Below are 13,448 nucleotides of genomic sequence, written 5' to 3' on the forward strand. Positions count from 1 at the left end.
TTCTTCCAGTGTTTTTCCTTTTCCTTTTCCCCCATTAAAGCAGGTGTTCATCTTAGCGGGGGGAGGTAATGAGAGGGAGGGTTGAAATCAGAATAGCTTGCAAAGAATCTCTGCTTATGTTTCTCAAAACCTAAGCCCTTAAGAGAAATTAAAGAGTTTTGGGAGGATGAAAAAGGAAAAGAGGAGTCTTCTTCAGAGGCCATGAGTCCTGGTGAAGGAGGGAACAAGAGTGAGGCTTCCCAAATAGGGGGTAAGGTGGGGAGAGATTCCCTTGAACTAGAATAAGAAAGGAGAGAGAATAATTTTCAGAGTTGAATGATTTTGAGGCACATCTAAGAAAATGAGGACTTAAGCATTTCCTAAAGATTCTCACAACCCGTTATATCACTTAGATTTTTTGTTTACTTGCAAGCAACATAAGCCCAATTCACACTGGCTAACACAGTAAAGGGGATTTATTGTTTATTTTAATAAAAAATTCCAAAGGAGTGCCTCAGCAATGGTTTGATTCATGGTCTCGAGATATTGCCAACACTGTTATTTCCTCCATTTATTTACTCTATTTTCTAAAATGCTACTTCATTATAAATCTGTAATCCTCTGTGAAATGGCTCCAACCTACTACTATCTGCCCTGTAGTCTTCCTCACTTCATACCCATGGAACAGGGTGAATTCTGTCTTAGAATTCTAATAAGTCATGGAATTCACTCTGATTGCGCTCCATTCAGTTGCATAGCCACTGCTGATGAAGGCCAAGGGAGTACATTATGTTGATTAGTTTAATCAGTAAGAACCCACCCTTAGAATTCAGTCACCTTAGCTTCCACCAAAGCACATGGTCATGTGGGTCAAGGTTAACCATCTGAACTAAAATCTGAGCACAGTAGCAAAGTGGAAGGGGTGAAAACCATGAAATGGGTAGAGAACAAACAAATACCTACTACATCGGAAAGGTAGAGCAGAAACTGACAGACCAGAGGGGACCACCAGAGGGGGCCATGGATGTTGCAGCAGTTACTTGGGAAAAAACATGACCAAATGATGCACAGGTTGTCTTGTCACTGTGTAGGGACACAGACTGTGGGATAATTCTGGAGATGGTTGAAGTGGTTGGAAGAAAAGCACTAAGAAGGACTGAGGTTACATTTTCTGTCAGCCAGATAGCTGAGCTACAGAAAAACATATCTATATCAGTCATGGTTTATTCAGTTACAAGTAACAAAACCCCCAGCTTTTACCATTTCTCAAGATCTAATACTTAGTGATTCACGTATGATTTCTGGGCCCTATGCGGTATCGCTTCCTGGGTCTTTCAGTTTCAATAGGCTCAGGACCTAGTGTCTCCATGACCCAGAACTCTCAGGGTACCCCTGAATTAGAGCTCTTCTTGCCAAACCTCCTTAACCATCCACAACTTCTTGATAACAAGTCCTGGAAAGAGAACTATTCCAACTAGAACAGTCAACTTGGCAATGATAGAGTTTTGTCATTTCTCTGTGAGTCTTTTTCTTGTATATTTTGACTAAAAGCTGTTGGTTTTAGAAGTGCCATTATGCTGGTAATAATCAAGGGCATGTTAAAGAAATATGTGGGTAATAGTGTAACAAGAAGTTTACAGAAGGAAATATATAGCCAGTTTACATGATATGAGGGGACTAAGGCTCAGACTAATGCACTGGAAGACAGCACTTGTTCATGCCGAGGGCTCATGAGGTGAAAGAAGATAACTCAGCTGGGAGCTTATAAAGAACAATGGAGAAGGTTGGAGTCAGCAGCTGAATTGCACCAAAATGTATTTTGTGCCAATTCATCTAAATCAGCTCTTTGAGGTATGTTTACTAGACAGTTCTTAATCCTGAGACTTTGATGCTTACAAGTAGAGAAAAGTTAGATTAATGACCCCTTAAATGTCTGCAGACTATATTTCTAACAGTCGATTTTTTTTCTGACATCTGAGTCCAATGGTTAACACTGCAAAGTACTTTCCACATGTGCAAAGATTATTGGTTCCCAAATCAGAAAGGTTTCTAGACAGTAGAGACCTAAATTCATAGACCTGCCAACAGCCATTCTCTTTACCTGTCACTCTCTTTTTTTATTGCTCTTTTATTTCTGGGAGCTGGAACACAGTAATGGGTTACTTTAAAGGAGATGGTATGTGTAAGCTTTGGGATATTAAGGTTTACTGCAACCTGCCAACAGTATTGTAGTGGAGAGCTTGGCTTTATGACCTCACCTTAGTGGTGAGAGACATGATTATAATTTAGAAAGCTAGAGAATTGAAGCAAGGCAACATTTACTTTGAGAACCTAGGGCATGACTTAGCAACCTCAGCATAAAATACAACACCAAGATACTAGTACATTAGTATAGGTCCACTTGCTGGCAAGTTACAATGCTTTATTTGAACCTGTCTGGCTAAGAAGAATTTCAGGGAAGGCTCATGAAGTTATTAGAAAGACAGTGGTGTCTGGTTGGGTCTTTAAGACAGTCATAACAGGAAAGGGGTGCTTCCAGTTCCCTCTCTCTTTCCTACTGGCACATCATTTCTCTGGCTCTCCAAGAGGAGCACTCTGATTGGTTCATTTTTGACCCAGGTGAAAGCCTCAAATCACTAATAAAAGTTTTAAAAAATAATCGTAAAAAATAATAAAAAGTTTTAAAAATTAAACATTTCCCATGCTCTACCCCCCAAGGTTCTGATACAGTTGGTAAGGGTCAGTGCTCAGGTTCAATGGTAGTTTTTACTGGCTCGCCAGGTAATTCCCATGAATAGCTCCAGACCAATCAACTGTGTGACCATGGGTGTTGTGGCTGATTATCTTCCCTAGAACCACATGGTTGGAATGGGAAGAGAATTTCTGAAGAAGGAGGATGTTCTTCCTGTTAGTTTTAATGTCCAGACACAACGATAGCTGTTGACAATGTTATGTGTAGAGATTGAAGATGGAAGATCATTAGAACAGAATATTTTAAGGAAGATCAGAGCATCTACAGCAAATATCATAGCCCAAAGCTATTGAAAACAAAATACACTGTAATGGCTTGTCTAGCTTGGAACTACATTATTGTGAACTAACAAATAAGAAAACACAGAACTACAGTAGCACAGGATTATTCTATAGGAAGCTATGCCTGCAATCTCAAGGGCAGAGTCCACTGACAAACAAAACATGCTTAAAAAATACATTGATAACTAGGTATCTATATTATAATATTATTTAACTGAACTAGAATGAGATTGTGCTACAGCTGACTACATAAAAACTGAAACCAAATCAAATATCATTGGGACTCTGGTATTTAATTCCTGTTATTATTAATTAAAAAGGGCTAAAGAGACTCCGAGAAAAATCAGAAATTTAGAATCCCAAAGCCTCTACATTATTTGAAGCAATAAGCCCTTAATTCCATTTAAATTTAGAAATTTTCATCCTTATGAAAATTTAATCATGTGAGAGAAACAAATTGGGCTTAAGTAATTCAGACATCCAATGACATTCTAATTGATTTGATGTCTGGATGAATATGGAGAGTATGTCAATAGACAGCTTTAATGAATCGCTTCTTACCTGGCAATTCACAAATACTGTTTTCAAAATTCCCATGTTACCCAACTTATACCCAAAACTTGGTTCATCTATAGGAATTTGCAGCATGTGGTAAATCAGTCACTTTTCTCTACAGTATAAATCTATTTGTTTTCACATGGGTTAAATAATAAGTAACAGAAGCCAATGATTTATATTTGGGAAGATGGTTCAGATCTTCACAATTTTTTAATTGTAAAAGAATATGCTTGACTTGTCAGACAGAACATTCAAGTAGTATCACATGGCCATACATTCTGCAGCTGTCAGGAAAACACTCCAAATGTTCTTTCTTTTTGGGAGGCTGGGGGCAGGCCTGGGAGGAGGTGGCAGATAGACAGTCTCTTCAACATCTCTGCTAAATTGTAGTCATGCATGTTGGTCAAAGTTATGAAGGCATGATGAATCTATTATCCATGCTGGGTCAACTAGCTTCTCTTGTTATAAATCATATTAGAGGTTCATAACCTATTAACTTCATACTTGGGTAATAGATAAATCACTCAGAGGCATGGGCTTTAAACTCCACTACCTTTGTTAATGTCATCAAAGCCCAGGGTATCAGCGGCTTGAAATATCACAGTTGCCCATCTCTGAGAGGTACAGATAATGTTAATGAAAGGAATTTGTTGGATTATAGTCCAGGCCTCTTTGACTCCTCTGCTTTCTCTGGCATTTTCCCATCCTACAAAACAGCAGAATCTGTTCTTCTAACATTCTTAACATATTTTAAATCATCTCCTCCTACATCACCACTGCAGAATTTAGCCATTAATTATGTCTTAAATGGCATAGCTGCATCATCTCCGGAATTCTATGAAATGTATACCCAATATCGCAGCCAAAGTCATCTTTTGAAACACAAATGTGATTGTCACTTTTCTGCTTAAACTTCTTCAAAGGCTCTCCATTGTCCTCACAATGAAATCGAAACCCTTCTGCTTGTTATACAAGGCATCTGATGCTCAGCCCTCTCCGTCTCTTTAGCCTTGTCTCTGAGTCCCACTCACAACTTGAAGTGCAGTCATTCTGAACTAGTAGCAGTTCCTTGAGCATGTTTCTTTTCCATGGGCCCTTGAACATTTGCACCTGCTGTTCCCTGTCTGAAAGGCTGCCTTCCGCTAATCCCGTTCCCATAGCTTAGCGTCCTCTCATCCTTCATAAGCCAGCTCAGGTTTAATGCCTCAGGGAAGTGCTCCATTCTGGGCCAAGTATCCTCATGGTTCTTCTTCATAGTTTCTGCCTGTTAATTCTCTGTGTCCTCTGCCAGACTGTAAAATACCACGAAGCAAGGACTGTGACCAGTGCCTTTGCTCAGTAAATGCTTGACAAACAAAGGTACATAAACCATTTGTGAAATTCACCATGAGGACCAAGTGGCCAATGCCATGACTGATGCTGACATGTCCTTGAATTGCCCAGTGGCTTTCCCTTTTCTTTTTGTGTCATCGTGGCAATATAAAAAAAACTACAATAAAATTCCTTCCATCAAGAAATGCATAGGTCAGTGGAAAAGACAGATTTTATTCATGATTTAATATAAGAAGTTTTCTATGTGTGTTAATTTATGAAAGGGCACCTTGCCAAAAAGGGAGGAGAGTCAAGGAAAAGTTCTTGGAGAAAATGACACTTGAGCTTAATTCTGAGGGCAGTTTAACTCAGCGGCAACGAGCTGAGTGAGGTTCTAGTATCTGTTGGGCATGGGGCTGAATCCTAGCTCCATCCCTTCCTAACATTATTACTTTCCACAAGTGATTTAATTTCTGAGTCTCAGTGTCCTAATTGTAAAACGGAATTAGCAATATCCATCTCATAGGGATGTTACAAATGTGATGAGTTTATTACTAAATTAAATGTTATAGAGATTAAATGCAGAAAAAGTGCAAACTGCAAATGCATATAGCAATGACCATAACTTCATCATTGGATGTCTAACATCTAACAAAGTAACTGGGGAAAAAAGAAGAAAAGTTGGTATAAAAGAAGTCATTGCTAGATTAATGTAAATTGCTCACTGAGACTTGGAAGCTATGTTTTTAATAAGCTTCCTTAATGATTCTGACAAATAACACTTGTGAGAACTACCCTGTTATGGTAGTTCTGTTAACACAAAGAAAATGTTAAGAATAACAGCTATCCATGCTGTTCTAAATCTTTATATTAACTCATTTAATCATTACAAGGGCCCCAGAAGGTAATAACAAAGTCTTCAGCCTCATTTTCAAATGGGGAAACTAAGGCACAGAAAGGTTGAGTATTCAGCTCGAAGTAACTCAACCAGTAAGTGATAGAGGCAGAGTTCAAATGAAGGCCATATGTCTCTACTTCACCTTATGAAGAGATCTGAGGAGATATTTTTTCATGCAGATCGAATAACCTATAAGAAGGCCTAGAGGTGGGAAAAGATTGGCTTTTTTGAGAATTGATGCAGATTGGCAATAGTAAAATATATTCAGAGTTGGTAGTGAGGGCACAGAGTTGGAGATAGAAGTAGGGTTATACTGTATAAGGCCTTGTAGATGATGATGATGAGTGTAATTATCACCTCTTGGAGAGTTTTAAGAATAAAAGTGGTATGATATGGTTTATATTTTTTAAAAGATTACTCTGGCTACTTTGAGGAGAAAAGTGGTCCAGGCGTGGGATGATATTGGTTTGGATCAGGATTCAGCAGAACAGGTGGCAAGATGTGATTGATTTTAAAATCTATTTTTATGTTTGTACCAGTAGGGCTTGCTCTGGATGCTGAGGGGAAATGCACAATTAAGCAAGATGACTAGATGATTTTTTTTCGCCTGAATAGTAAGAAAAATGATAGAACCAACTCGTTAAAATGAAGACTATTAGGCTAGAAGCAGCTTTGGCCCTGAGGGTAGGGAGTGCAGGGAAATAATAAATGCTATTGGGAACATACCAGAGATGCCAACTGGACAGTTAGCTGTCCGAATTTGGAGTGCAGGGGAGCTTATGGCTGCAGATTTGGGAATCACCAGCTGGTAGCTGGTATTTAAAGCTATGGGTCTGGATGAGATCACCTGGAGAATGAGAAGAGATGGAGGTCTATGCACTGAGTTTCTGGAGTGCCCCAGCATTTAGAGTTGGAGCCAGCAAGGACATGGGAAAAGAGCACTGATGAAGTGGTGGATAAACAGGAGCGTTTTGTTCCAGAAGCCAAGAAATTGACACCGTTTCTCAAATGCTGCTGAGAAATCAGTCAGAACTGAGAACCGATACTTGTATTTAGCAAGATGGAACCTGGTGTGACTTTGATAGGGATGGTATTAGGACTGTTGTGGGGATGAAAACATGAAAGAGGTTAAAATAAGAAAATGAGGTAATAAATAGACGTTATAATTTTCTTAGTTATTTGGTAAAGCAAAATAGAATAATAAGGCAGTAATAGGAGGGGAACTTTGGGTTAAGGGATTGTGATTGTGTGTGTGTGTGTGGATAAGAAGTTAGAGTCCAGGCCACGAGTGAAGAGCTGACCTTGGAAATGAGCAGGGAAAATTCCTTCCTTGTAACAGAGAGAGTACACTAGCAGACCAGGTGGTAGGAAAGTGAGGTGGTTTTCATTTTAATGCTTGGGTTTTCTCTGGGACTATGAAGAGAGGTCAACAGCTGATCCTGAGGATGAGGGAATCGGTGATAGAGATCTGATGAGGGCAAATAAGATCTGAAATTGCTGTCCTAGAAAATGAGAAAGTGATTTTTCCAAAGAAATGTATAAGAACTGCTAGGATGTTTGGAGGGTCCATTTGAAATCGATGGTTATAATTTTAAAGTGAGATGAGTAAGCACATCCATAGCCAGGTTCAGCTGCCCAGGTGCTGGCATGGAGTACGTAGGAAGGTGTTGGTTTAATCATGGTAGATCAACCAGAGATGAGGTTTTGTTGGATGAACACAAGAAAATGAGGAGGATAAAAAGTGTTGAAAGTATGATAAGAACAATAGGAATATATGCCAATACATGGGAGGAGATTGGGGGGGGGGTGCATAATGAAGGGTAAAAACTCAAGGGAAATGGTGGAATCCAGTGGGGTTGAAGAATAAGAATAAACAATGAACACAAAGAAGAGGTGCTATACAGAGAAGATGATACTTAACATAGAGGTTTTGGGAGAGGGGGGCAATGAATTTCAATGACAAGATTTAGAGTACAACCGGAATCCCTAAGGCAGGGAGGTGACATGCTAGATCATGAAGCAAATAAGTGTCCGAACCCAAACTAGAACACACAATTGCCATATTCCTCCTGAATGTTGTACCTCATACCAACATTAGCTTCTAATTATTTTTTGACCTATAAAGCCAGGGTGACTAAATGGTGGGGTATTGGAGATGCTAATATGTGTGGAGGGTGGAGAGAGAGAGGGGTAGTCTCATGAGTTTGTGATCTGTGCAAAGAGGGCCCTATGTGTAGAAGGGCTACCCTTGGTTTATTTTTATTTATTTATTTTTAAAAACTGTAAGAGAACGTTTATTTAGAAAGCCACAGAGGGAGGGGCAGAGGGGGTGGAGAAGGAGGGAGAGAGGGAGGAAGGGAGGGAGGGAGGGAGGGAGGGAGGGAGAGAGAGAGAGAGAGAGAGAGAGAGAGAGAGAGAGAGAGGAATGCTTTGAGAAATGAGAGGGAGGAGAGGTTTGGGAGTACTGAGGGGGGGTGTCCTTGGGAAAGAAAGGGTGGGGAAAGGCACAGACCTGCTCCATAGAGAGAGAGCCACCCATGCTGGTTTAATGCTCTCCTGTTGCCATCTTTTAATTCTTACAGTTTTTTAAACCAGAGCGCCACTTTTCATTTTGTACTGAACCCGACAAATCACAGAGCCAGTTCTGGAGAGGAGCTTAGTAATCTTTTCACATTTGGGCAAATTTTCCATAAGCTTCACTTTTCTCCATTTAGCATGCCATTAAAATTTTATCAGAGTTCATAATGTAAGTTTTAAAATACCCATCTGGCAAACATTTAACTTTCAATGTAAATTTCCTTTTAAAACCACTCACACTCAATATAAATTAGACAGAATGATAAATTCCCTGACTCGGGAAAGTGAAAAATCAAAAGAAAAAATATATTTAAGTGTAGGTCTAGAGTGTAAATTCATACTTGAATTAAAGCTTAAGAAATAAACTTTCGTTTTTATTTCTTAGAATAAATGTAATATATGTTTGTTATGGAAGGTTTAGGAAATGAATATAAATAAAAAGAAAAAACAGAAAAATCATCCCAAAAATCCTCAACAAAACTTAACCACTTTTAACATTTTGGTGTGTATCCTTCTAGGCTTTATGTTTATATTTATAAATCTATATTTTGCATGTATACCTTTGTTTGTCTTATTTGATTATATTTTAATTACCATATGTATATCTTTGTTTATGCTTATTGGATTATATGATAAACTAGAGGCCTGGTGCACGAAATTTGTGCATATGGGGGGGGGGGGGAGGCAGAGGGGTCCCTCAGCCCAGCTTTCACAGTCCAGGATCCCTTCAGGATTGGGACTAAACTGCCTAAACTGGCAGTCAGACATCCCTCTTGCAATCGGGACCCCTGGCTCCTAACCACGCACCTACCTGCCTGCCTGATTGCCCCTAACCACTCTGCCTGATGCCCCTAACTGCCTCTGCTTGCCTGCCTGATCACCCCTAACTGCCTCTGCCTGCCTGCCTGATTGCCCCTAACCGCCTCTGCCTGCCTGCCTGATGCCCCTAACTGCCTCTGCTTGCCTGCCTGATCACCCCTAACTGCCTCTGCCTGCCTGCCTGATTGCCCCTAACCGCCTCTGCCTGCCTGCCTGATCGCCCCTAACTGCCTCTGCCTCGGCCCCAGCCATAGCAGCTTGGTCCAGAAGGACATCAAAAATGACATCCAGAAGGTTATGCAGCTGTCCAGTCTAATTAGCATATTATTATATGACTAGAGCCCCGGTGCACGAAATTCATGCACGGAGGGGGGTTGTCCCTCAGCCCAGCCTGTACCCTCTCCAGTATGGGACCCCTCAAGGGATGTCCGACTGCCCAGTGGGATCGGGCCTAAACGGGCAGTCGGACATCCCTCTCACAATCCAGGACTGCTGGCTCCCAACTGCTTGCCTGCCTGCCTTCCTGATCACCCCCTAACCACTCTTCTGCCAGCCTGTTTGCCCCCATCTTCCCTCCTCTGCTGGCCTGGTCACCCCTAACTGCCCTCTCCTGCAGGGTTGATCACCTCCAACTGCCCTCCCTTGCAGGCCTGGTCCTTCTCAACTGCCCTTCCTTGCAGGCTGGGTGCCTCCCAACTGCCCTCTCCTGCTGGCCATCTTGTGGTGGCCATCTTGTGTCCACATGGGGGCAGAATCTTTGACCACATGGGGGCAGCAATATTGTGTGTTGCAGTGATGATCAATCTGTGTATTACTCTTTTATTAGATAGGATAGAGGCCTGGTACAGGGGTGGGGGCCAGCTGGTTTGCCCTGAAGGGTATCCCGGATCAGGTGGGGGTTCCCTTGAGGCATGGGGCGGCCTGAGCGAGGGGCCTATGGTGGTTTGCAGGCCGGCCACGCCCCCCTGGCAACCCAAGCAGAGGCCCTGGTGTCTGGAATTTATTTTCCTTCTAAAATTGAAACTTTGTAGCCTGGAGCGGAGCCAAGCCTGGGGCTCCCTCCGAGGCCGGCAGCCATTTGTGTTGGGGTTATAATTGAAACTTTGTTGCCTTAAGCGGGTGGGACCGGCCAGGGTGTGCGGAAAGCTTTGCTTCCCCTGTTGCTGGCGGCAACCCTGGCCTGCTCTCTCAAGCTCCATTCTGCCGCCATTTGTTTGAATTTGTTTACCTTCTATAATTGAAACTTTGTAGCTTGAGTGGAGGCTTAGGCCTGGCAAGGGCAGGCGGAAAGCTTGGCTTCCTCTGTTACCTAGGAAACCTTGCTCTCTGTGGCTGTAGCCATCTTGGTTTGGGTTAATTTGCATGCTCTCTCTGATTGGATGGTGGGCGTGGCTTGCGGGCGTGGCTTGTGGGTGTGTCAGATGTATGGTCAATTTGCATATTTATCTATTATTAGGTAGGATATTCTTTTACAACTTCATTTTAATTTATAATGAAATATATAATTAATCCTCACCTGAGGATATTTTTTCAATTAATTTTTAGAGAGAGTGGAAGGGAGGGTAGGAGGGGGAAAGAGAGAGAGAAACATCAATATCAGAGAGCGACTCATTGATTGGTTACCTCCTACACATGCCCTGACCAGGCCTGGGATAAAATCTGGAACCAGATACGTGCCCTTGACCAGGAATTGACACTTTAACTACCTATCAGGGCTAGTTTAATAATATATTTAATAATACATTCTACTTACATCTCTATACTTATCATTAAATATTTTATTTTATAAAATGCTATTTTAATTTAATATGATTTTCTATTTATATGGACATATAATAATAATGTGTTATTAAATACTTGTCTTTTTAATTCTTCACTATTATAAAAAATAATACCAACATGAACACTCTTTATATATTTGTATTATTCAATAAGTACAGTTTCTGAGTAAAAAGCATGCCCATTTTAACACTTTTGATACCTTCTTTCAAACTGATACATTGATTGCACCAAATTCCAGGCCCACTCAGTGGCAGTAAATATTAACCCTCCTTTTAAATATTTTGCCAATCAGGTAAATAAAAACTATTTAGCATCATTGTTTTCTTTGTTTATAAGTAAGGTTGAACAGGTTTCTGTATATTATTGGCCCTTTCTTTGGGATGGATATCCTGTTAATGCCTCTTGGTCTTTTTTTTTTTTTTTTTTTTTTTGTAGGTAGTCTTTGGTCTTTCTCTTACTGTTTTGTAAAATATCTTTACATACTAGGGTTGTGTTGCTCAGAATTTCCCTAATTTTTCAAAGCCTTGCCAAGGCCCTAATAGCATATTTTCAGAGATCTTCAGGGTTACTGTGTTTTTCTCAATAGGGGTGCTTTTAAATCCATCAATTGTTTTGTTTTGTTTTTAAACTTAAAAATGTATGGTAATAGTAATTATAAAGACAGTGTTAATGTCACAGAAATAAAAACATTTTATAATGTATCTAAAATGTATAGCAAAACAATAGGAAAAAATACTGCACTAATTCACAGAACATTTCTATCTTTTCATTTGTTGTTCCAAAGCCTGACAATGCAATCTATATACTGAACACTCTGGTTATTTGGTCTGTTTGTCCCCAGGCCTTCCTCTGAAATAATTTTATTAATATTCTCATTGTGAGCCCTGTTGGAAACTTCCAGGGTATAATATACAATTGTGTAATTTTGCAAGACAACCTATTAGGATGCAGAATGTGGAAAGCAAGATTGGGGCTTTGGATTATTGAATTTTTCTTACCCTCTCCAAAGTAATTTCTTCAAACTCATATTCAATTTCTGTCCCATTGACCTGTAAATAGGAAAAAAAGAAAGAGAACGATTAAATACATACTGAGATGGAGACAACATTTGGGAGTTGGTTTCATTCTGGCTATGAATAAACCACACTTTTTTGATATGTGATTGTATCTAAATAAAATATAATCCAAGCTATTCTAAAATATGTGAGTGAAACTCTACCAAAAAATAATCAAGCTTATTGCACCCCTTAGAATTTTGCAATAGTTGTGGGACAGAGGACAATACAAAATATGCATTGTGAATTGACAAAGAATAAGCCATCCAGCAGAAATGTCATAGTTGTAAGGAAAATTTTTTTCCTAATGTATTTTAAAATGTCTATGATTTAACACTAGTACACTACTAAAAAATCAGTTTTAAGGGCAGCACAACTGCATGCCATTTTTTTAATCTAAAATATCATTAAGAATGATCATGTCACATCAGAAAGCCTTTTTTTATTGGCTTAAGCTCAGGTAATCCATCCCTATTATCCTCTCATTATATTTATTAGGAATCCCTGGACCATGTAACCATGCCCATGTACTTCAGTTGTAATAAAAAAAAAAAAGAGCAAAGTAGGACATTGTCGAAATTCTTAGTGAGACGCTTTTAACCATCCAACCAGCCTTTGAGTTGATTTGAACTTAAAGAAAGAAATACATTTTAAATATAGCCAAGTAACATATAGCATAGGCTTTAGATTTCAACAGGTAAGTATACAGCATATATCAAGAGCTGCTTTAAAATAATCCAACAGATATTCAATTCCCATTCTTATTTATCACAACGTCCTTTTGAGCCAGGCAAAACTTCTAAGCAAAAACATTTTCAAATCGCTAGTTTCTTTTTTCATATATGAGTGGTAATATCAGTAACATTTAGGAATCAATAAGAAAGACTAATTTTTAACTATAAAACTGTTGTTGTTGTAGAGTCCTCATTTCAGTTGACTTTCCTTTCAATAAAAAAAAAAAATTAAACAGTTTTTGCAGATTGAGAGTTCTATGGAGGCAAAGATGGGATAGTCTACCAGAGAGCCTGGCAAGAAAGAATTGATAAAACAAACAAACAAACAAACAAACAAAACAATGAATGAATGACTTGCTGAATGGAATGTTTCATTCATTTATCTGACTTAAAAACACAGATGAATTCCCTTCCCTGGGGAATTGGAATGTAGTAACATCAACTGGAGATGTAATTATAACTATAATCAGCAAATACAAAGAATGACAATATACTTTATTTATGTGTGTCCACCAGCCACTTAGAACATGTTTTTGATTTTCTAATTACATGAGCTAATTGGTGAATCACATTTTATTGTGTTACTACATTATCAAACAGCCCTAAACCAAATTTGATTTTCTGGGCTTCAGCAACTTAATGACTCATAGAAGAAGACTTGATGAGGTTAGAAAGCTTTAGCAACTCCATGGAGGTTTTTGT

At 39.5% G+C, this 13,448-nt stretch overlaps 1 protein-coding gene across 19 annotated transcripts in view; it reads right to left on the bottom strand.

Annotated features, from left to right (window-relative positions):
* The window catches only part of DLG2 (discs large MAGUK scaffold protein 2), a gene marked incomplete at its 5' end in the record, with an annotated part of 1,931,014 nt that overhangs the window by 615,761 nt on the left and 1,301,805 nt on the right, over positions 1-13,448 (bottom strand). For all 19 annotated transcript variants that reach the window (XM_079787296.1, XM_079787299.1, XM_079787298.1 and 16 more), the window contains one exon: positions 11,956-12,006. In XM_079787296.1, the coding sequence (XP_079643422.1) occupies positions 11,956-12,006 (51 nt within the window). The remainder of the gene's footprint in view (positions 1-11,955; positions 12,007-13,448) is intronic.

Source organism: Cnephaeus nilssonii, assembly GCF_951640355.1.
Source record: "Cnephaeus nilssonii genome assembly, chromosome: 13".
Taxonomy (NCBI): domain Eukaryota; kingdom Metazoa; phylum Chordata; class Mammalia; order Chiroptera; family Vespertilionidae; genus Cnephaeus; species Cnephaeus nilssonii.